Raw genomic sequence first — 24,146 nt, forward strand, 5'->3', positions numbered from 1 at the left:
AATCTTTATCGCCAGTCCTTGTTTTGAAATGTTTTGAAATTGGATTTTGAAATCCTATTATCACAGGAACAGAAAGTGAGAAAGATCTGATTATGGGACCAAGCTTTCGGCCAGGAAAGTAATGCAGTACAAGAAATAAATATGGAATATGTGCAATCGCCCCCCTCTAAGATTTTGGATCATGTGATTTTAATGTTTTTATTAAGTGGTTTTAATTCTGTGTCCTTACAATATAGTTTTATCTTATTGTTTTTAATGCACAGCTATATGTTTCTTGTTTAGATTTTATGATTTGGTTTCATATGTATGTTAGGCACTGGATTTTGCCATTATTATGTTGTAAACCGCTTTGAGTCCCCTTCTGGGGTGAGAAAAGCAGTATATAAATACAGTAAACAAACAAACAAATAAATAAAATCTTCTGAACAGGGCACTGACTGCAAAACAAACACCACAGGGGTGTTAACCCTTCCCTATGCTCTCCATTAAATTGTATTTGTTACTTGCCTTTCTTCAAAGGATACAACATAGGTAAAAAGCACATTAACTTTCTCTCTCTCTCTCTCTCTCTCTCTCTCTCTCTATATATATATATATATATAGTAAAGATAAAGGTTTTCCCCTGACTTTAAGTCCAGTTGTGTCCGACTCTTTGGGTTGGTGCTCATCTCCATTTCTAAGCCGAAGAGCTGGCGTTGTCCGTAGACACCTCCAAGGTCATATGACCGGCATGACTGCATGAAGCACCGTTACCTTCCCGCCGGAGCGGTACCTATTGATCTACTCACATTGGCATGTTTTCAAACTGCTAGGTTGGCAGAAGCTGGGGCTAACAGTGGGAGCTCACCCGCCCCCTGGATTCGAACCGCCGACCTTTTGGTTAGGAAGTTCAGCAACTCAGTGGTTTAGCCCGCTGCGACACGGGCTCCATACACACACACACACACACACGCAATGTGTGTTAATGTGTTTCTACCTATGTTGTTCCCTTTGAAGAGAGGCAAGTAACGTAGGTAAAAAATAAATTAATGTGTTTCTATCTATGTTGAACCCTTTGAAGAGAGGCAAGTAACATAGGTAGAAACACATTATTACCATATGTAAGTGTGGGTGTTGTTGTGTTTCCTACCTATGTTGTACGCTCTGAAGAGAGGCAAGTAACAAATAAAATGTGTATATACCTAAGATTAAAATCATTCATATTCAAGACATTTAAATTTTAATTTCCCCTTTTAAATTTGTCTGGGAAAGGCAAAGAATAGGTGTTTAATTTTATTTTAAATTCTGACCGCGCTTTTAGGAAAATAGATTTAGTATTCTGAGTTTTATGTTCGATGGGGAAAGAAAAAAATATCCCGTGGAAATTCGTATCAAACGGATTTCTCGATAAGGCTTTTCCATTAACGGTTTGACGTTAGAGAATGTGCTATTTGGGCGAGGAAATAAGTCAAAACACACGCCTTAATAGTGCGTAAATATCTGGATTATATTTCCTTTGATTGTAAAGGCTGAAGGAGAGGAGAAAAAGGAAGGAAGGAAGGAAGGAAGGAAGGAAGGAAGGAAGGAAGGAAGGAAGGAAGGAAGGAAGGAAGGAAGGAAGGAAGGAAAACTCATTTTCATTCCACTGCCTCCTTTTAAAAGAACGACGTCATTCCCACACTAAAAGTATTATCTTGAATGGGTTGCTGTGAGTTTTCCGGGTCTGTCTGGCCATGTTTCAAAAGCATTCTCTCCTGATGTTTCACCCACGTCTATGACAGGCGTCCTCAGAGGCTGTGGGGTTTCTATATCTGTGGAAACTAAACAAGTGGGGTTTCTATATCTGTGGAAGGTCCAGGGTGGGAGAAAGAACTCTTGTCTGTAGGAGGCAAGTGTGAATGTTGCCGTTATGATCTTGAATGTTTACTAGCTCCATTAAAAAAAGGAAATATATATATATATATTTTAAAAATAATACTATCATTGTTTTTGTATGGTAGATTAAACGGCCCGCCAAATTGACATCCGAGGAAGGTAGCATTGCCGTTAAAACGAAAGGGAGGAGAAGGCGAGTTCTGGTCTCAAGACAAGGTGAAAAAGTCAAGTTTGTGCCATTCTTTTTTTCCTACTCTGGTCCCTTCCGAAAACGAAAGCAAAATCGAAAAGCACTGATCGAACCGACGCCAAAAGAAGCAGCGCCAAGCCAAATAATGAAACTATTACTCCGCTGATATCCTAGGAAAACTTCTAGCAAAAATTATGGACATTATTTTCCCCCTTCCTAATATTTTTCATTTGTTGTAACAGAAGTAGGTTTCTGGGGAGAAATGTTAAGACAGAAGGGAAAGAAGAGTCGCCTACTGTCTTTGGAAAATAATCGGCTCAAAGAGAGAGACATTTGGCGCTTTTGAGGGCATCTACTCTGTAGAATTAATGCGGTTTGACACCTCTTTAAACTGCCATGACGTTGGTTAGATCAATGGTATGGGATCCTGAGAATTGTAGCTTGACATGGTCTGTAGCCCGGCTGCCTCGGCAAGCTCCAATTCCCAGAATCCCATCGCATTGAGCTGTTGTTTTTGTTGTTGTCGCTTCGGCTTTAAGATTGCTTTCCCTGGGAATGATATAATCTTATTCCTGAGTAAATGCGCGTTTAGGATTGCTGCCGAATTTCCACACAGCCAGGCAGAAAATCCCACAGTATCGGCTTGGAACTGGGTTATCTGAGGCCACATTGAGAAGATAGACGTCTACAATGCAGAACTAATGCAGTTTGACACCACTTGAACTGCCACAACTTATGGCATCTTGGGATTCCTAGTTAGGTGAGGCACCTGCACTCTTTGGAAGAGTTTGGCAAAGACCTTGCAAAACTAAACTCACATGATTCCGTGGGACTGGGTCATGGCATTAAATATGGTGGCAAACTGCATTAATTTTGCAGTGTAGATGCCAAAAAGAGACCTAGATATAACAGACAGGAAGAACGAGAGGTGGGGAAGGTATGGCAGGGGGATATTGTGATGTTGGACTACAACTCCCAGCAGCCCAAGCCAGTGGCGCAAAATACTGGGAGATGCAGTGCAAGCAGAGTCCTGCAGGAGGTTAGGAGTTGCAATCCCAACTTCCGGTTTACAGGGCGCCACACTTGGAGGAAATACAACAACACTGAGGAGAACAACACCAAGGGCCTTCTGTATAGAATGAATTCAGTTTGATACCGTTTGAACAGCCAGGCTCAATGTGATGCATTCCTGGAATCTGTAGTTTGGTGAGCACCAGCCCTCCTCTGGCAGGGAAGATTTGGGAAACTACAACTCCCATGATGACATAGTACTGAGCCAAGGCAGTTAAAGTGGTGTTGACCTGCATGAAATTCTCAGGCAATATCTTACTAAACTAGGGCCCCTTCCATACAGCTGAATAAAATCCCTCATTGTCTGCTTTGAACCGGAATATATGGCTGTGTGGACTCAGATAACCCAGTTCAAAGCAGATATTGTGGGATTTTCTGCCTTGATATTCTGGGATATAGGACTGTGTGGAAGGGCCCTGAGTGAGGATAAATACATTGGTATAAAATTGCCCCCCCCCCCCCCCACAGTGTTGACACATACAATATGCTGCTAAACTACAATCCATAGCATTGAACCATGGCAGTTCAAGTGGCCAGTTACATTCATCCCAAACTCTCACCCAGCTACAAATCTTAGAGTCCCCTAACATTGAGTTAAAGCAGGGTCAAACTTTAATTCTACAGAGGAGATTAGAAGAGTCAGGCTAGATCTATATTGCCATATAAAACGAATTATCAAAGCAGAAAATCCACATTATCTGCTTCTAACTAAATTATGTGAGTTCACAGCAGCCAGGGGCAAACTTGGGCCCTCCAGGTGTTTTGGACTACAACTCCCACAATTCCTAACAGCCTCAGGCCCTTTCCTTTTCAAGCTGCACTCATTCTACAGTATAGATCCACTCTATTTCCCCTACAATTGTTATGGGTTGGTAGCTTTCCATTGGTTCCTCCCTTCCCTGCTCTGAAATGTTTGCTTGGCCTCTCTTAAGGCTTCCTTGATGATGGTAAGGGCTTGATTCTAAGGTTTTTTTCAGTCTTACCCACTGGACTTCGGCCATACATTTTACAACTGAAATATGACTGCCCACAAAAACTGAATTTTCTGAAATGGAGTTTGGTTTTTGGTCTGGAAGAGACTCCCCAGTCTTAACTTAACAAAGATGGGTAATTTGGCAGACTTAGAACCAAATGTGGCCCCAATTATGATTTTAGAGCAGGCATGGGCAAACTTTGGCCCTCCAGGTGTTTTGGACTTCAGTTCCCACAATTCCTAACAGCCTACCGGCTCTACACTGGCAGATAACCCTGATTTAATATGGGAGTGCTGGGGCCACATATAATTCAGAATATCAAGGCAGAAAATCCCACAATACAGTAGAGTCTCGCTTATCCAATGTAAACAGGCTGGCAGAACGTTGGATAATAAGGAGAGTTTAAGGAAAAGCCTATTAAACATCAAATTGGGTTATGATTTTGCAAATTAAGCACCAAAACATCATGTTATACAACAAATTTGACATAAAAAGTAGTTCATCACACAGTAATGCTACAGTGATTACTGTATTTAGGAAAATATGGAGAAAATTTATTGCGTATATTTTTAATGAGGGAAAAGGGTATAAGCCAGCAACAGAGACAATGAAATTTTGGACTTGTGAAACAGTATGAGTTGGTTGGTCCTGGTGAAGGTGGCACAAAATAAGGGAAAGGGAAGAGGGGGGAAAAGTATAAAAATAATAATAATAAATAAATAAAACATGTATAAGTAGATAAAAGGGGTAGTAGAGAGATATGTAATAAAGTTGTAATAGAAAAGTCTAAAACTGATAAGAAATATGCTTAAAGATGTTTTAATTTTGATTTTTCTTTATTGTTGGATTGTTTACAATATGATGTGTCTAAGATACTATAAAAGGAGCCCCGGTGGCGAAGTGTGTTAAAGCACTGAGCTGCTGAACTTGCAGACCAAAAGGTCCCGGGAGCGGAGTGAGCAGCCGCTGTTAGCTCCAGCTTCTGCCAACCTAGCAGTTCGAAAGCATGCCAAGGGGGTAGATCAATAGGTACCCTCTGGCGGGAAGGTAACAGCGCTCCATGCAGTCATGCCGGCCACATGACCTTGGAGGTGTCTATGGACAACGCCGGCTCTTCGGCTTAGAAATGGAGATGAGCACCAACCCCTAGAGTCGGACACGACTGGACTTAACATCAGGGGAAAACCTTTACTAGTGGTTAGATAGATTGAGGGAATCCTCTCTATAATCCATGCATGCACAAACAGGCTTTGCTGTTTTCGTTGGATAAGTGAGACTCTACTGTATGTGCTTTGAACTGGGTTATCTGAGTCCACACTGCCATATATCCCAGTTCAAAGCAGAAAATGTGGGATTTTATTCAGCTGCGTGGAAGGAAGGGGCCTAGGAAAGAGGGAACTCTAGAAGGGCAGAGTTGGAAGGGACCCCTCAAGGCAATCCAGCCCGACCCTCTCTTAGAGAACCCTCCCGACAGATGTCCCTCCCGCCTGCGGCTACTCACGGGCTCCGCAGGCGAGGCGTGCGTCCCTCCAGGGCGGGCTCTGCATGACTCCGGGCCAGAAGATGGGCGTCCTGCCGGGCAGCTCGGCCAGGGGCTTGGGGTAGCGTCCCACGACGGCGGCGGCGGCGGCGGGGCTGAAGTAGAGGCCCGGGGGCGGCGGGGGCGGCGGCGGCGGCGGGGGGCTGAGGCTGGAGAAGCGCGGCAGCCCCGCCAGGAGCCCCGCCGCCGTGGAGGCCGCGATGGCGACGGAGGAGGAAGAGACGGACGGCGAGAGCGAGGCCGTCGAGGAGACCGAGGCCAAGGCGGGGACGGAGGGCCGGCTGAGGATGTCGTTGATGCCGTGCGGCGTGGCGGCGGCGCCGAGGGGGAGCTGGTGCGGGTGCTGGTGCTGCGGGGGGGAGCTCAGCCCCGAGGGGGCCTTCAGGAGCACGGGGGGCGTCGGGGAGGACAGCGGGGGCGACGGGGAGGCCGAGGCCGAGGAGGAGGAGGAGGAAGAAGAGGAAGAGGACAAGGAGGAGGACAAGGAGGAAGGCCCGCTGGGCGCCGCTCCGGAGCCAGGATTGGGCAGCGAATAGGCGGCGGGGTAGAGCGGGGTCTTCATCTCGGCCAGGCTGTGCAGGGCGGCCAAGGGCGGGCTGCTGAGGAGGAAGGCGCTGGGCCGGGGGCTGCCCTCCATCGGCCCCACCGCCAGCATCCCCAGGCCGGAGGGCCCAGCCAGGCGAGGGGGCGAAGCAAGCGCCGGGGGCGCCTCGGAAAGGAAAGGGCGGGAAAAGAGGGGGGGGGGAGAGCCTTACTTTAGGGGCGCTGGACCAGCATCAAGGTCTGGTCCTGGACACAGAGTGGATTGAGGGGCTCTGCGCCAACCTGGAGACCCAGTTCTGGGTGTAAAGTGGGTTTAGCGGCGCCTCACCAGCATCAAGGTCTGGTCTTGTGCACAGAGTGGATTTTAGGGGTGCTGCTCCAATCTGCAGGCCCAGTTCTAGGTTTCGAAGGTTTAAGGGAAGGAAAGAGGAGGAGGCTTTCAGGATTCCACGCGGAGGGTTGAAGGAAGATAGAAGAAGAGAGAAAAGAGAGAGGAAAGCCTTACTTTAGGGGCGCTGAGCCAGCATCTAGGTCTGGTCCTGTGTACAGAGTGGATTGCTGCCAACCTGGAGACCAAGTTCTGGGTATAAGGTGGATTTAGGGGTGCCACACCAGTGTCAATCTATGGTCCTGGATACTAAGTGGATTGAGAGGCTCTGCGTCAAACTGGAGTTCCAGTTCTGGGAATAAAGTGGCCACCAGCATCAAGGTACAGTGGATTTAGAGGGTCTGCTGGATATTATAAAGTGGATTTGGGAGTGCTGCTCCAATCTCCAGGCCCACTTCTAGGATTCGAAAGCGTCCAAGGAGAGGGAATCAGATTGAGAAAGGTTAAGGGAAGCGCTTCTTAAGCCCCCCCCCCCCAAAAAAGGGTGTCTGGATTGAGAAAAGAGCCTTTTAGGACCCCACTCGAAGAGCTGAAGGATAGAAAGAGAGAGACCCCACTTGTCTTGAATTAACCAGGCTTCGGTTAAGTGGATACAGAGGAAAGGGGAAAGGGAAGGGACTTGGCTTCTCTTCTTTGGGGGTCTGCTGGATAAGAAGGTGGATTTGGGGGTGCTGCTCCACTCTCCAGGCCCAGTTCTAGGTTTCTAAGGCGTCCAAGGAGAGGAGCTCGGATTGAGGGGGTTTAAGGGGGGAACGGAGAGCGTTTCTTGAGTTTCTTGGGTGTCTGGATTGGGGAGGAGGCTTTTAAGACCCCACGCGGGGGGTTGAAGGAGGATAGAAGGAGAGAGACCCCACTTGTCTTGAACGAACCGGGCTTCGAGTAAAATGGGCGCAGAGGAAAGGGAAGAGAAGGATCTGGCTTCTCTTCTTTCGGGGGAAAAAGGGGAGGAGATACCCCACTTTGTGAGAGAACAGAGAGAGGGGAGGGGGAACTTGGGGATAGTTTGGGGACGAGGAGGGGCTTCAAGAAGAACCAAAGAATGCCAAGGCGGAATCCCTTTTGCGGGAGTTGTTTTCGATCTTGAAAAGTCTTTCTTAAACCCCGAGTCCCCACTCAGTCGGTATTCTGGAGACTGAGTTATGTTTACCTTCTAATTCGTCCTGTCCCCTCTTTCCTTGACGCCTGTTAATTCGCCTTGATCCTCTCACAATAACACTTTTTAACCCTTTAGATTAAAAAGCGTCGGGGAATCCGAGCTGTTAGGCTCAAAATAACCTTCATTTGGGGTGATTCCCCCATAAATATATCAAGAGTGCCAGAAGCAAACTCCACAACCAGCAGAAACTTACGTGTTAAGAGCTGGGATAAGCTTCTATTCCTTAGGAGGGTTTAGGGTTGCAGAGTCAGAACTTTTAGGGGGCTCAAAAGAAAGAGCTGCTGGGGAATTGGGGTGGCATCCCGGACTAAAGGGGTGAGGAAATAGGGTTTGAGGGAGAAGGTGAAGGAAAGGAGCTTCTAAAGAAGTGAGGAAAGAGTGAGCAGAGGGAAAAGGTCCAGTTTCTTGGCTTGGGGATGAGAAGAGAGGGGAGCAGAGCAGTCCAGTGAGAAAATGCTGGTTTTGGGGTTGTCTAGCTTCCCTCGATTCAGACTCCAGCTTCCTCTAAATTGGGTCTTTGCTTCTCCTTTTCCTGCTGGGTCTTCAAGCCCGAACTTCGCTCTTGCTGGGACTCTTTCTGTCTCTCCGAAGCAGTCCCTTCTCAATCTCCTCTCAAAGGACTCGATCCGCTTCCTCCTTCTGGACAGAAGAAACCCTGGATCTTCTCCTCGGTCGCCAGTATTGCTGGAGAAGGCTCTCGTTCCGTCCTTTTCTTGTTCTTTTCCCAATAATAATAATAATAATTTAGGAGCTGGTTGCCTCCTCCTCCTCCTTTCTTCCTTCCTTCTCTTCTGCTTCGCTTCGGCGCCCGTCTCTCTGCTCCTGGCTCCTCCGTCTTCCTCTGACAGCTCAGCCCCCTCGGAGGTAATAATAAAACATTGCCTTCCCTTCCCTCCGTCCCTTTGGCTATAAAAAGGGGCTGCCCAGAGACAACTTCGGAGGGGCGGAGACCGAGGCAAGGAAGGAAAGAAGGAAAGAAGAGAGAAATCGGAGCGAGAGGAGGAGAAGAAAGCGAAAGGAGGAGGAGAAGTGGAAGGAAAAGGGTCTCCTCGCAGCTAACCAAACCCCCTCCCTCCTCCCCCTCCCTCCAGAAAAGGGGCGGGGCCAGCCCGGCTGATTTGCATACTCAGCCCAGCCTGGTAAGAAGAGGCGTCCCAAAAAAAAAGGTCTTTGGTTTTGGCTTGGCATTGAAAGGGGTGCAAACTGGGGGAGTTGGTTGAGTTAGCACGGGCTCTTTGGCTTGGTTTCTAATTCCTGCTCAAAAGGGCAGATCTTTGAATGGGTCAGCCGATCATACACTTGTCTTGCACGTGTGTATGTGGCCAAGTGTGCTTGTAGCCCCTATAGACACCTTTAGACACCTAGCCACGCGCACAGGATTCTTAAATATCGGCTTTACCTTCTGGGGTCTTTAAATGAGACACCTCCAGCAGTGCATCATCTCGGCTGCAGAATGGAAGCAGCTTGGCCCCATTTTAGCTGCCACGGTTCAACGATATGCGATCCTGGGAGTTGTAGTTTGGTGCGGCACCAGCACATTTTGGCAAGGAAGGCCGGTAAACGAAAAATCCCAGGGTTTTCCATAAAAAAAGTAAAAGGTGAAGGTTCCCCTGACGTTACGTCCAGTCATGTCTGACTCTTGGGGTTGATGCTCATCTCCATTTCTAAGCCGAAGAGCCGGCGTTGTCCATAGACACCTCCAAGGTTTTCCATAGCATTAAGCAATTAAAGTGACGTTGCTGTGAGTTTTCCGGGATGTATGGCCATGTTCCAGAAGCATTCCCTCCTGACGTTTTGCCCACATCTATAGCAGGCATCCTCAGAGGTTGTGAGGTCTGCTGGAAACTAGGACAGTAAGGTTTATATCTGTGTTGCAATTAATTACTTTGGTTAGCATTGAATGGCTTTGCAGCTTCAAAGCCTGGTTGCTTCCTGCCTGGGGGAATCCTTTGTTGGGAGGTGTTAGCTGGCCTTGATTGTTTCTTGTCTGGCATTCCCCTGTGTTCAGAATGTTGTTCTTGAATTACTGTCCTGATTTTAGAGTATTTTTAATACTGGAAGCCAGATTTGGTTATTTTTCATGGCCATAACAGAGCACTTGATGAACAAGCCTAGACACAGTACATAATTTGAGAACACATAAATTCTGGACCACTCTAACAACCACCATGTCAGAATATACAGAGAAGCCATTGAAATCCACAAGCAAGGGGACAATTTCAACAGAAAGGAGGAAACCATGAAAGTGAACAAAATCTGGCTACCAGTATTTAAAAAAACTCTAAAATCAGAACAGTAAATACGGAACAACACTCAGAAAACAGAGTAATTCCAGACAGGAAACATTGAAGGCCAGCTAACACCTCCAAACAAAGGATTCCCTCAGGCAGGAAGAAGCCAGCTCTTGAAGCTCAGGGCTTTTCAATGCTAATCAAGGTGATTAATTGCAACATTCACACTTGCTTCAAACAGACAAGAGTTATTTTTTCCCACCCTGGACCTTCCAAAGATATATAAACCTCACTTGCTTGGTTTCCAACAGACCTCACAACCTCTGAGGATGCCTGCCATAGATGTGGGCGAAACGTCAGGAGAGATTGTTTCTGGAACATGGCCATTCAGTTCGGAAAACTCTCAGCAACCCAGTGATTCGGGCCATGAGAGCCTTCGACAACACATTAACCAAGGCAACTCTCTGAAGGTTGGCGTTGGTCCCATCCACAGTGCTATCTAATGCATTGAACCCCAATTTATGGCGACCCTTTCAAGCTTTTTTAAAGCAAGATTTGTTCAAAAGCAGAGGAGAAGCTAGGATTTATTCCTTTGCTGCGTTTATAACCCGCCTTTCGCCCCAGATGAGACCCAAAGCAGTATATTTATTTGTTTGTTTGAATGTTTCCTTGCCAATATACTGCACTTTGGAGGTTTAGCCACGATGGCTGGACATTTCTGGGTCGTTTGTTCAAGCGGGTCATTTCCCCAGCATCTATACACCAGCATGTGTGTATTAGGCAGGTACCTACATTGTTGCATTCGAAATGCCCCACTTCATCCGCACTTCACTATTAAACCGGGTTTGTATCACTTTCCTCTTATTGCTGTTTCCTTTCAAATCAGAGATGCTAAGGCTTCTGCACTGAAAATGTAGGACATATTTTATCATCTGGTGGGGAAGGAGGCATTTCTTTGGTGTTCCTCGATCTCAACATTTATAAACATGTGTATATAATATCTATATTTGCGTTCTGTTTCGGAATGAGGAATTCATGCATTACAGAGCCAATGCGTCTCTGGGCAGTTTCAGATCTCAGAGCAACGATTTTGAGCGGAGTACAAAAGTAGTATTATTTTTGGGTTGCTCTGAGTTTTCCGGGCTGTATGGCCATGCCTCAGAAGCATTCCCTCCTGACGTCTCGCCCACATCTATAGCAGGCATCCTCAGAGGTTGTGAGGTGTGTTGGAAACTAGGCAAGTGGAGTTTATATATCTGTGCAATGTCCAGGGTGGGAGAAAGAACTATTGTCTGCCTGAGGCAAGTGCGAATATTGCAGTTTATCACCTTGATTAGCATTGAAATGCCTTGCAGCTTCAAAGCCTGGCTGCTTCTTGCCTGTTGGAATCCTTTGTTGGGAGGTGTTAGCTGGCCCTGATTGTTTCCTGTCTGGAATTCTCCTGTTTTCAGAGTGTTGTTCTTTATTTAATGTCCTGATTTTAGAATTTTTTAAATACTGGTATCCAGATTTTGTTCATTTTCAGTGTTTCCTCCTTTCTGTTGAAATTGTCCACATGTTTGTGGATTTCAATACCTTCTGTGTGTAGTCTGCTATGGTGGTTGTGCGAGTGGTCCAGCATTTCTGTGCTCTCAAACAATATGTTGTGTCCAGGTTGGTTCATCAAGTGGTCTGCTATGACTTTGAAAATGAACAAAATTTGGCTACCAGTATTAACAAACACTAAAATCAGGAAACAGGCAGGCTTTGAAGCTGCAGGGCCATTCAGTGCTAATCAATGTGACCAAATGCAATATTCACACTTGCCTCAAATAGACAAAGAATTGTTTCTCCCACCCTGGACATTATTCCACAGATATATAAACCCCACTTGCATAGTTTCCAACAGATCTCACAACCTCTGAGGATGCCTGCCATAGATGTGGGTGAAACTTCAGGAGAGAATGCTCCTGGAACATGCCCATACAGGCCGGAAAACTCACAGCAACCCAGTGGTTCCAGCCATGAAAGCCTTCCGCAACACATAGTATTATTTTCTTCCATTTTCCAGGAAGAAAATAATTACTGGTGATCTCCCTGACCTATGAGAGCCACAAAGCATCCTTCTTCCGCACATACGTTGTTTAACTGGGATTTATTTCAAAAAAGAATCTGTTCTGAGCATGTGCAGAGTTCAAGATGTCTATTTAGCTTCAGTCGCCAGTAGTCGCGCTGTCAGGAAGAAGAACTTAGGCGGTGTGTTTGTGGATGTGTGGCACCGCTCAAGACCTTGGAAAACTACATCTCCCAGGATCCCATAGCATTGAGCCGTGGCAGACAACGTGGTGTCAATCTTTCATGCCAAAAGCAAGCCATTTGCATTGTACTGTAATTGGAGAGGAAAATGGAAGGGAGGAGTTATTTCTATCTGTCTCGGAGGGGCAAACCTGTAGAAACCTGGAGATTTGTTAAAATCGTTGCAGCAAAGGACATGAACCTGGGTGGGTTAAATAAATATTTTAGAAAAATCGATTTTTGCTTTTCCACCGTCGAGGCGAAGGCTTTACACTGCCAGATCACGCAGTTCAAACCACTGGGGATAGATCTCCACTGCAGAATTAATGCGTCTTGACACCACTTTAACGACCATGGCTCTGGGATTTTTAGTATAGAGAGACTTCAGACCTCTTTGGCAGAGAAGGCTAAAAACGTCGTGAAACTACAACTCCCAGGACCCCATAGCCTTGAGGCATGGCAGTTAAACGTAGTGTCAAACTGTTTTTCCCCTTTGAGATTCCCTTCCCCCCCTTTCACACTTATTTTGTTTGTTTGTTTTCTGATCCAAGGTGAATCTATCACAGGGTTGGTTTTCTGAAGCTGAGAGTGTGTGACTTGCCCAGTTATCAGCCAATGGGCTTCCATGGCAGACCGAGGGATCTGGATCTCCAGAGTGATGGGGTGCATCTACACTGTAGAAAGAATGCGGCTTGACATCACTTTAACTGTCATGGCTCAGTGCTATGAGCTCATGGGAGTTGTAGTTTGACAAATGTATGCTTCCAATGGACAGCAGTATATAGACTTCCTATGGACATCGACTCTGAGCATACAGATCCATACATCACTAGTAAAAAAAATCCATTGCTATCTGCAAGAATCTGGGAAAATATATCTATATCTATATCTAGATAGATGATAAATAATGAAAAATGTATGTGCGATTAGTAAGATTTTGTATATACTGTGTGTGCCCAGCCACGCGTTGCTGTGGCGTTGTCTGGTGGTGTTGGTGAGAACTTGTTGAGGCTGGATGGCCATCTGCCAAGAGTGCCTGGATTATGTCCTCCTGCGTGGTAGACGGAAGTTGATCTGGATGATCCTTAGGGGTCACTCCAAACCTTAGGATTGTATGATGTTGTTGTTGTTGTTATTATTATTAGTAGCAGTAGTATTAGTATTGAGAGGCTGGGTGGCCATCTGTTGGGAGTGCTTGGATTGTGTCCTGCATGGCAGAATTAGGTTGGATTGGATGGCCTTTAGGGGTGTCTCCTAACTGTCTGATGCTATGATTCGATGTGTATTATTATTGTGCAGATATTGGATGGCCATCTGTCAGGAGTGGTTGGATTGTGTCCTCCTGCATGATATAAGGAAGTTGAACTGGATGATCCTTAGGGGTATCTGCTAACCTTAGGATTGTATTATTATTATTATTATTATTATTATTATTATTATTATTATTATTATTATTATTATGAGGCTGGGTGGCCATCTGTTGGGCTGAGTAGGTTGCTAGGAGACCAAGTGGGCGGAGCTTAGCCTTCTAACTGGCAGCAATTGGATAAAAACAATTATTCCTCTCCCTCTAATTAGGACTTTATTTTTCTTTTCTTTTTGTTGTATGAACGTAGAGACATGGATGAGGGGTTGTGCTGCCAAGTTTAGTGTTTCTGGGATGTGTAGTTTTGTTGTTTTGTCCTAGGCCGAAATTTCATTACCCTTTTATATATATAGATATATATAATAACAAAATAGATTCAAAGCACACACGCATATATAAATCATAGATATAATATAATATGAAAAGTTTCTCATATGTATATGTGTAAAAACGTGTGTGTATAGCTAGATAGACACAAAAGGCATATATAGATGAAAGATTATTTTTATGTGAAAGCATATAGATGTGTGTGTGTATATATATGTATGTATATATATACACACACACATCTATATGCTTTCACATAAAAATAATAATCTTTCATCTATATATGTATATATATATATAGCTAGATAGACACAAAAGGCATATATAGATGAAAGATTATTTTTATGTAAAAGCATATAGGTGTGTGTGTGTGTGGGTGTGTATAGCTAGATAGATAGATGAAAGATTATTATATTTATATAAAAACATATAGATGTGTGTGTATATATATCTCCATGTGGTTTGTATCTCTGATTATGTGCATGTATACCTTCTTTTAATGCATATCATTAAATGTATATATTACACATATATATTGATACATATTTTTAAATTATATGCCTATTTGTAAGTGGGAAGTTAAATTTATGTTGGGAAGTGTTTATATATAGTATCTTACTGATCCTACATACATTTTGCATTATTTATCATCTATCTATCACAGGTATGGGCAAACTTGGGCCCTCCGGGTGTTTTGGACTTCAACTCCCACAATTCCTAACAGCCTATCGGCTTGTCTAATGATTTTTCTTTTCCCCAGGAAAGTTAAAAGATAGAGTTCTCATCTCCTATATAGCTTCCCTTGGAGGTTAAGTGTGTGTACAATATGTGTTTGTGTAGAGAGGAATACACTGCTTTCTTTCCATGACATTTTCCTCCAAACTCTGAATTTCTAGCAAATTGTATTGTCGAAGGCTTTCATGGCCGGAATCTGAGTTTTCTGGGCTGTATGACCATGTTCCAGAAGCATTCTCTCCTGACGTTTCTCCCACATCTATGGCAGGCTTAGTGAGGTCTGTTGGAAACTAAGCAAGGAGGGTTTAATTTATATCTGTGGAAAGTCCAGAGTGGGAGAAAGAACCCCTGTCTGCTTGAGACAAGTGTGAATGTTGCAATTGGCCACCTTGATTAGCAGTAAATGGCCTTGCAGCTTCAAAGCCTGGCTGCTTCCTTGTTGGGGGAATCCTTTGTTGGAAGGTGTTAGCTGGCCTTGATTGTTTCCTGTCTGGAATTGAGGCTAATTCATACTTGCCCCAAGCAGCCAAGAGTTCTTTTTTCTGCTCTGGACAACCACAGATATATAAACCCCACTTACCTAGTTTCCAACTTGCAGCTTCAAAGCCTGGCTGCTTCCTGCCTGGGGCCATCCTTTGTTGGGAGGTGTTAGCTGGCCCTGATTGTTTCCTGTCTGGAATTCCTCTGTCTTCTGAGTGTTGTTCTTTATTTATTATCCTGGTTTTAGATTTTAGATGTTTATTTTAATACTGGTAGCTAGATTTTGTTCATTTTCATGGTTCCCTCCTTTCTGCTGAAATTGTCCACATGCTTGTGGATTTCAGTGGCTTCTCTGTGTCGTCTGACGTGGTGGTTGCAGAGTGGTCCAGCATTTCGGTGTTCTCAGACAATACACTGTGCCCAGGTTGGTTCATCAAGTGCTCTGCTATGGTTGACTTCTCTGGTTGAGTTAGTCTACAGTGCCTTTCATGTTCCTGGACTTGTGTTTGAGCATATTGATACCTAAAATTTCACAAGTTAAAAATGGAATTGAGGCATCCAGTGATCCAGAGAAAATGGCGAGGCGAACATTCCCAAAAGAAAACTGAAACTTGGTGTACAGCGACCCTCAGTATCCACGAAATCTGCAACCAGGACTTGAATATCTATATCTATATCTAATCCAAAAAGTGAACATTGATTTTGCCATTTTACCGGTTGAAATGCCATTGTATATAATGGGACTTGAATATCCACGAATTTTGGTATCCACGGGGGTCCTGGAACCAAACCCCAGCGGATGCGCGTTTATTTCGGAATAAAAATAAAAATCAAACCTACCCGGAGGTAAATTTCAAACAAGCAGCATAATATATCGGCAATCATTTATTACAATCGGTTTGAGCCTATTACATTTGAAAATTAGGGTGGGTTTAGGCTATTGAATTATGAACTTTGACACCACTTTAACTGTATTGAGCCGTGGCAGTTAAAGTGGTGTCCAACTGCATTCATTCTACGGTGTAGAGGCAACTTTAGCCACAGATCAGTGAACCAACGACGCCTCCTTAAATCAAACCGAAGTAAATCGGTTTACAACCGACCTTCTTTCTTAATCCGATTTTACTTCGTAGGCATGAAATCAAGGGAAGGGGCAAACAACACAGCATCTGTCACAACTGAAAGAAATAGACAGGTGATAGATTACTAGGTATCCGACAGAGGAAGGCAAGAAACTATTCCGTCTTCCTTTTTCCCCACAGCAAGAGTTTCCCAGAAAACAAAAATAGTATTCTCTGTTTTTTTTTCAAGGGATTCCAGACAACATCTCCCAACAAAGGATTCCTCCCGGCAGGAAGCAACCAGGCTTTGATGCTGCAAGGCTATTCAATGCTAATCAAGTTGGCCAATTGCAACATTAGCAATTCCCTCAAACACACAAGTTATTTCTCCCACACTGGACATTATTCCACAGATATATAAACTCCACTTGACTTGTTTCCAACAGAACTCACAACCTCTGAGGATGCCTATACCATAGATGTGGGCGAGACGTCAGGAGAGAATGCTTCTGGAACAAGGCCATACAGCCCGGAAAACTCATAGCAACCCAGTGGTTCCGGCCATGAACGCCTTCGACAACACAAGAGTATTTTCTGTTTGTGAAAGGCTGGTTAAAAATCCCAAAGAAATCGAAATAAATATTGAAGAGCATCTCTTCCTTCGCACATTATTTTCTGCTTGAAATAAGTTCTTTTTCTTGACCTTGGAAGACCAACAATAAGTTTATGTTTTAACCGAGGCTTTGCTGGAGTACATTTTGCACTCTGGACATGGTTTTCTGTCCCTATATTCTTGGGGGGCATCTACATTGTATATTTAATGCAGCTTGACACCATTTTAATGGCATCGGCTCAGTGCTATGGATCCCTGAGAGTTGTGGTTTGGAGAGGCACCAACACTCCTTGGCAGAGGAGGCTGAAGGCCTTGTAAAACTCAAAATCCCATGATTCCATAGCATTGAGCCATGGCAATTAAAGTGGTGTCAAATTGCATTTATTCTACAATGTAGGTGCAGTATTGAAAATAACACCGCTTTGTCAATAGAGGAATCTTTGAGCCGCGGGCGCCCCCTGGTGGCGAAACAACGGAATGAAAGAACTCCCTTAAACTCTTCAAAGCCTTTAAATCAAAAGTCGCTTGGATTAACTTTGTAGCAGTAGTTTAGCTCTTAAGCAACCGGGTTTAGCCGAGAAGTAGCTTTTGCAGACATGAAAGTATGGAATAAGACTGATGCTCCACATAATGATGTCCAATTATATTTTTTCCAAATGTGGCATCAATAAAACTATCATTTCAATGAATACAAGTTGGGGGCCAAAGTGGACTATAACCCTGCAGAGCAAGATTTGAACCCATATTCAGCCATGGGAACCCACCGGGAAATTTTGGGGGAATTCACACTCTCATAGCCTCAGAGATAGGCAAGGGCAGCCCTGCCTTGCAAACAAATCTATTTCCAATAAGTTTTTATTGTAAAATATGTTTTCCCATTGACTGGTTTCATATTTGCAGTGATTGCTATATGGCTTTCTGGTCATTGGCATAGTGAATCTGCTCCAAGTTTTTTGGGTGATCTTCAAGGAGGGAGTTAAGGTGCTGATTCCTCATCCAGAAAATAGGTTCAGCACCCTGGACAGAAATCTATTTTCTATTTATCATCATTTAAATCAGGCATGGGCAAACTTTGGCCCTCCAGGTGTTTTGGACTTCAACTCCCACCATTCCTAACAGCCTCAGTCTGACATGGTGGTTGTTAGAGTGGTCCAGTATTTCTGTGTTCTCAAATAATATGCTGTGTCCAGGTACAGAGGGACCACCAGATGAACTAATCAAGGAACGTGAAAGGCACTACAGATTGGTTCAACCAGAATAGTCAGCCATAGCAGAGCACTTGATAAACCAACCTGGACACAGCATATTATTTGAGAACACAGAAATGCTGGGCCACTCTAACAACCACCACGTCATACTAAACAGAGAAGCCACTGAAATCCACAAGCATGTGGACAATTTCAGCAGAAAGGAGGAAACCATGAAAATGAACAAAATCTGACTACCAGTATTTTAAAAAGCTCCATAATCAGGATAGTAAATAAAAAAACAACACTCAGAAAACAGAGGAATTCCAGACATGAATCAATCAGAGTCAGTGAACACCTTCCCAGGCAGGAAGCAGCCAGGTTTTGAAGCCGCAAGACTATTCAATGCTAGTTCAACTGGCCAATTACAACATTCACACTTGCCTCAGGCAGACAAGAGTTCTTTCTCCCACCCTGGACATTTCACAGATATATAAACCTCACTTGCAGAATTTTCAACAGACCTCACAACTTCTGAGGATGTGGACAAAATGTCAGGAGAGAATGCTTCTGGAACATGGCCATACAGTCCGGAAAACTCACAGCAACCCACCGTATTTTATAATGTTTATGATGATTGTGTGTTTAGAAATATTGTGTGGTAAGAAATATTATTATTATTATTATTACTGTATATACTCAAGTATAAGCCTAGTTTTTCAGCCCCTTTTTTAGGACTAAAAAAGTCCCCCTCGGCTTATACTCGGGTAAGGATCCTGGTTGACTTATATTTGAGTCAGCTTATACTCGAGAATAATATGGTATATTTTACTCTATTATTATTACATTTATTATTGTACTCTATTATTGTTGCTACTATTACATTTATTTTACTCTATTATTATTATTATTACTATTATTATTATTACATTTATTATTTCACTCTGATCTTATTATTATTATTACATTTATTATTCTATTCTATTTATTATTACATGTATTATTTTCCTGTATTTATTATTATTATTATTACATGTATTATTTTACTCTATTATTATTATTAAAAGGATACATAAGCACATACATAAGCACATTTACACTGAAGAAGATGAGAATAATGATTTAATCAGAGTTAGACAGTCTTATCTTAAATTAGAGCTTGATGTAAATATTCAAAAACATTTAACCTACTGATGCCTCAATTAATGTAATTTTTTGGGATCTATCTATTTTTATTTCTGAAATTTCCCACCCTCGGCTTATACTTGAGTCAATGATTTCCCAGGTTTTTTGTGGTAAAAATAGATGCCTCGGCTTATATTCGGGTCGACTTATATTCGAGTATATACGGTACTGTATTATTATTATTATTATTATTATTATTATTGACACAACGACGTTGTATGACACAGCAAACAAGATAGATATGCTGGATTTCATATCACAAAATCACAAGTCGAACACTTCCCAAGTGTCTAGGACTGTGTGATGTATTTTCGGATGATGCGTGCAGATCCCAGTAGGGTGGCCTTTTGCAGTTGGCAGATCGTGATTTTGTCAATGTCTATTGTTTCCAAATGCCAGCTGAGATCTTTTGGGACGGCACCCAGTGTGCCCGTCACCACCAGGACCACCTGCACTGGTTTCTGCCAGAGTCTTTGAAGTTCAATCTTGAGGTCCTGATAGCGGCTGAGTTTTTCCTGTTGTTTTTCATCAATGCGACTGTCACCTGGGATGGCAACATCAATTATCCAAACCTTGTTCTTTTCCACAACTGTGATATCTGGTGTGTTGTGTTCCAGAACTTTGTCAGTCTGGATTCGGAAGTCCCACAGTATCTTTGCGTGTTCATTTTCCAATACTTTTGCAGGCTTGTGATCCCACCAGTTCTTTGCTGCTGGGTGGTGTTACTCGAGTCATAAGTTCCAATGAATCATTTGGGCCACATAGTTGTACCTCTGTTTGTAGTCTGTCTGTGCGATTTTCTTACAGCAGCTGAGGATATGATCAATGGTTTTGTCAGCTTCCTTGCACAGTCTGCATTTTGGGTCATCAGCTGATTTTTTGATCTTGGCCTTAATTGCCTTTGTCCTGATGGCTTGCTCCTGGGCTGCAAGGATCAGGCCTTCTGTCTCCTTCTTCAGGGTCCCATTCGTGAGCCATAGCCAGGTCTTCTCCTTGTCAGCTTTTCCTCCTCCTCCTCCTCCTCCTCCTCCTCCTCCTCCTCCTCCTCCTCCTCCTCCTCCTTCTTATTATTATTATCCTGCAATCCTTCACTCCACTGGAACACTTCCTACAAAATATCCATGTTAGACTTTCAGATAAATGGGCCTGTTTCAGGACAGGAAGTCAGAGATATTTCCTTATCACGCCACCATTAACTTGGAGAAAAGATGATTGAGAGGTCGATATGACAGCCACCTTTGAATATCTAAAAGGACTCCAAGTAGAAGATGAAGCAAGTTTGTGTTCTGTTTTTCCAAAAATTGGGACCAATGGATTCAAATTGCAAGACAATGAGGAGTTAAATATTAGGAAGAACTTCCTGGTGGTAAGAGCTGTTTGATAGTAGACTAGACTGCCTTGGAGAGTAGTGGGTTCTCCTTCTTTGGAGGTCTGTAAACTATATGACAGTGTTTATGGATTACTTTAATTGTGGCAGATGGTTGAACTATTGGCCTCTGGGGTCCCTTCCAACCCTATGTTTCTATTCTTCTATGGCAGCCCTGCACACAGAGTCAAGCTTTTAGCAAATCATCTTCCAAGTTGTGTCTTGCTCCAGCTACAGGCAGCAAGGAGTCACTTATATTTGATCAATGGACATTTAGACATCTTTTTCTCTTGTAGCCGAACTCTATTGGCCATGAATCATCGACTGCTCGGGCGACACAGAGAAACGAATCCTGCAAGAGGAGCCAAGACCGGAAATCCGAATGTCCTCCTGGGCATTAATTCCAACATTTAATCAAGATCTGATTACCAAGAAGCAAGATGGGATGTAAAAATTCAATAAAGGCTTTAAAAACTTTTCACTCTCATCCATAATTCACTTTTCATTTGTCCCCCATTATGGCTCCCAATTTGGAAAGAGAATGGTGGCAATTTAGCAAGAATTGCAACAGAAGGAAGCCTGCCAATTCAATGGCACAATGAAAGCTGTGTGCTGGTTTTCTAAAGTTTTCAAAGCCCCTGGAAATATTTATTTCCCTCCTTACTATTGCTTATTCTGAAAAGAAAACAGGATATGTGTCTGTGTAAACAGAGACAAACTAGAGACAGTGGTGACCGAGGAATCCCATGTCAGTAGGTCAGTGAATCCGGTCCTGGTTTTGGATAGCTCTGAAAAATATATTCAAAATGATTAACCTACTTTGAGAGGGAGGATTCGGCATGTTGGATAACTCCTTTGTTGTCAGAGCTGAGGGTGCTTCTACACTGGAAAATTAATGCAATTGGAGTCCACTTTAACTTCTATGGCTCAATGCTATTTTTAATGTGTCAAAAGTGACTTGGGAACATACTGCAAGTTGCTTCTGGTGTGAGAGGATTGGCCCTCTACAGAGACATTGCCCAGGCAATGCCCAGCTGTCTTGCAGGGAGGCTTCTCTCGTGTCCCTACAAGCTAGAGCTGACAGATGGGAACTCACCCCTGTCTTGCGGATTTGAACTGGCAACCTCCAGGTCAGCAACCCAACCTTCAGGTCAGCAGTTCAGCTAGAACAAGGGTTTAACTCATTGTGCTACAACGACTCAATGCTATGAAATCATAGGATTTATAGTTTCACAAGACCTTTAGCCTTCTCTGCCAGAGGGTGCTGATGCCTCAACAAACGTCCAAAGCTTTGAACCATGACAGTTCAAGTGGTGTCAAATTGCATTAATTTTGCAAAGTAAATGCCCCTGAAATATGGGATGGAGTCACTCCCTTAGTCTGGATCTACACTGCCATGTAATCCAATTTCTCAATCCAGATTATCTGATTTGAACTGGATTATATGAGTCTACACTGCCATCAGCCATCACTGATTAGAGGAAGTGACTGTATAAATTAACAAAAATATTAAAGTGGCACAGAAAAAGTTTGGTTTTTCCTTCCTAAGGATGACAAGCCTATGCTCTTGACCAAAACCTCATAATCAACAAAGCTACAACACCATCCAGTTCAAAAGGCTTAGTTCAGAACACAATCACTTATTTAATTTGTCAGTTATTAGAACCAAGATCTGAGCCAAATACTTTAGAAACAACAGAGAACTTCTAGATGCAAAGGTTGGACAGTGCTACATCCTACTCGGGAGACACTGCCAAATGTCATTCAAGCTGCAAATGTAGAGTCGGAATATACCATTATCACTGTTCTGGAACTGTCACTTTTGCCATCTTGATTTATATCAGAGTAGTTGGTGAAGATGGATACAGGTACATTTAGCTCAGTATTGTTTTCTCTCATAGCAGCAACTTCCAGCAGCCCTTTAGCACAAGTGCAATTATGTATCATGCATAACAACATGATCCCACGTTAATTGCCATGTCTGCATCTTATGAAATCTTGAAATTTGTAGTTTGGCAGAAATTGATTAAAAAGCCACACAGGAGGACTTAGAGATTCCCAGAAAGGGGTTCTCTTCTGTAAAAATAAGAGCAGGGTTTTAAAATTGCAATGTTCCCCACTTTTTCAGGGGTCTTATGTTCCTAACTCTAGTGAATGTGGAGGGCCTAATTAATTGCCTCTTAAATGTGTCTTTTTGGGGCTAAACCTATCCAATTCCTATAACCTTTTATCACCTAGGGAAATCCTTAGTGGGCCACCTTGAATAGCACTGAACAGCCTTGCTGCTTTAAAGCCAGTCTGCTTCCTACCTAGGGGGATCCTCAGTTGGCCAGCTTGAATAGCACCGAATTCCCTTGCAGCAACAAAGCCTGCCTGCTTCCTACCTAGGGGTATCATCTGTTGGCCACCTTGAATAGCACTGAACAGCCTTGCAGCTTCAAAGCCAGGCTGTTTCCTACTAGGGCTATCCTCTGTTGGTCAGCTTGAATAGCCTTGCAGCAACAAAGCCTGCCTGCTTCCTACCTAGGGGAGTCCTTAGTAGGTCAGCTAGAATAGCATTGAACAGCCTGGCAGCTTCAAACCCAGGCTGCTTTCTACGTAGGGGGATCCTCTATTGGCCAGCTTGAATAGCACTGAATAGCCTTGCAGCAACAAAGCCTACCTGCTTCCTACTTAGGGGAATACCATTTAATATCCTTGTAGCTTCAAACCCTGGCTGCTTCTCATTACTTTATTTTCCATACCACCAGACTACGACACAGCAATGCGTGGCCGGGCACGGCTAATAGTGTTACAATTTTGTTGTGGAAACAACTCCCTAGTGTTTTAGCAAAAAGAGGAAAGAAGGAAGGGAGGGAGGAAAGAAAGGAAACCAATCTCATGAGTTTAAGATTAGTTTCAATTTAATCACAAAATATACTGGAATTTAACTAACCTAACTGGAAAATTATATACTTTCTTTGGATCTAGGATGGAAAGAGAGCATCAGAGCATCAATCTTCCGGCAGACCCCACATTGAAATCAATGGCAGAGTCCTGCTGCTTAGAAGTCTTTGGCACGCCAAGGCCCAGTGTCAGGCAACTGGAAATCATTAAATTGATGATCTAAGTGGTGTGCAGGAAAAATGTGATTATCATGTGTACATTTTTATGATTTTTTTCCTTAAAAATCGTATTTCAGCATTTTCCTTCCCATCAAGGTCTCTGGCGAAGGAGGGGCAGGACAGGCATTGATTAGCACTTTCAGGCTAAATCATAAAAGTGCAGCACATTTTGCTTGTTACAGATATTTTTTTTTCAAACCAAAGAGCTTGGGATGTTAGTTTCACATTAAGAGCAATATATTGAAGAAAGCCAACCGGGTCGTCCTTTATTTTATGTTTCTCAGGGGCATGTGGGGGACAGATTAACCCATCATAGTAAAAGTCAGATCACATTAATGGGTATCCCGAGGCATGTCTCATTTGGTTTAATGGGATTAAGGGGCGAAGAAAATGGGGTCCCAAGGTTCTCTTAGAGGAAGGACACCAGCATCCCTCTGAAATGACAGAGGGAAGCAAAGATTAGAGAAGCAAAGATTAAGATGTGTTTTGATAGCCATGTTT

The 24,146-nt window shown here is 43.5% G+C and overlaps 1 protein-coding gene across 1 annotated transcript in view; it reads right to left on the reverse strand.

The window, feature by feature from the left end:
• Positions 1-6,348, reverse strand: part of nkx6-1 (NK6 homeobox 1) — a 20,020-nt gene extending 13,672 nt beyond the window's left edge. Inside the window, exon 1 of the mRNA XM_062981730.1 lies at positions 5,591-6,348. Coding sequence (XP_062837800.1) covers positions 5,591-6,284 — 694 coding nt within the window. The 5' untranslated portion in view covers positions 6,285-6,348. The remainder of the gene's footprint in view (positions 1-5,590) is intronic.
• Positions 6,349-24,146: the final 17,798 nt, after the last annotated feature.

This window comes from Anolis carolinensis, chromosome 5 (genome assembly GCF_035594765.1).
Source record: "Anolis carolinensis isolate JA03-04 chromosome 5, rAnoCar3.1.pri, whole genome shotgun sequence".
NCBI lineage: Eukaryota > Metazoa > Chordata > Lepidosauria > Squamata > Dactyloidae > Anolis > Anolis carolinensis.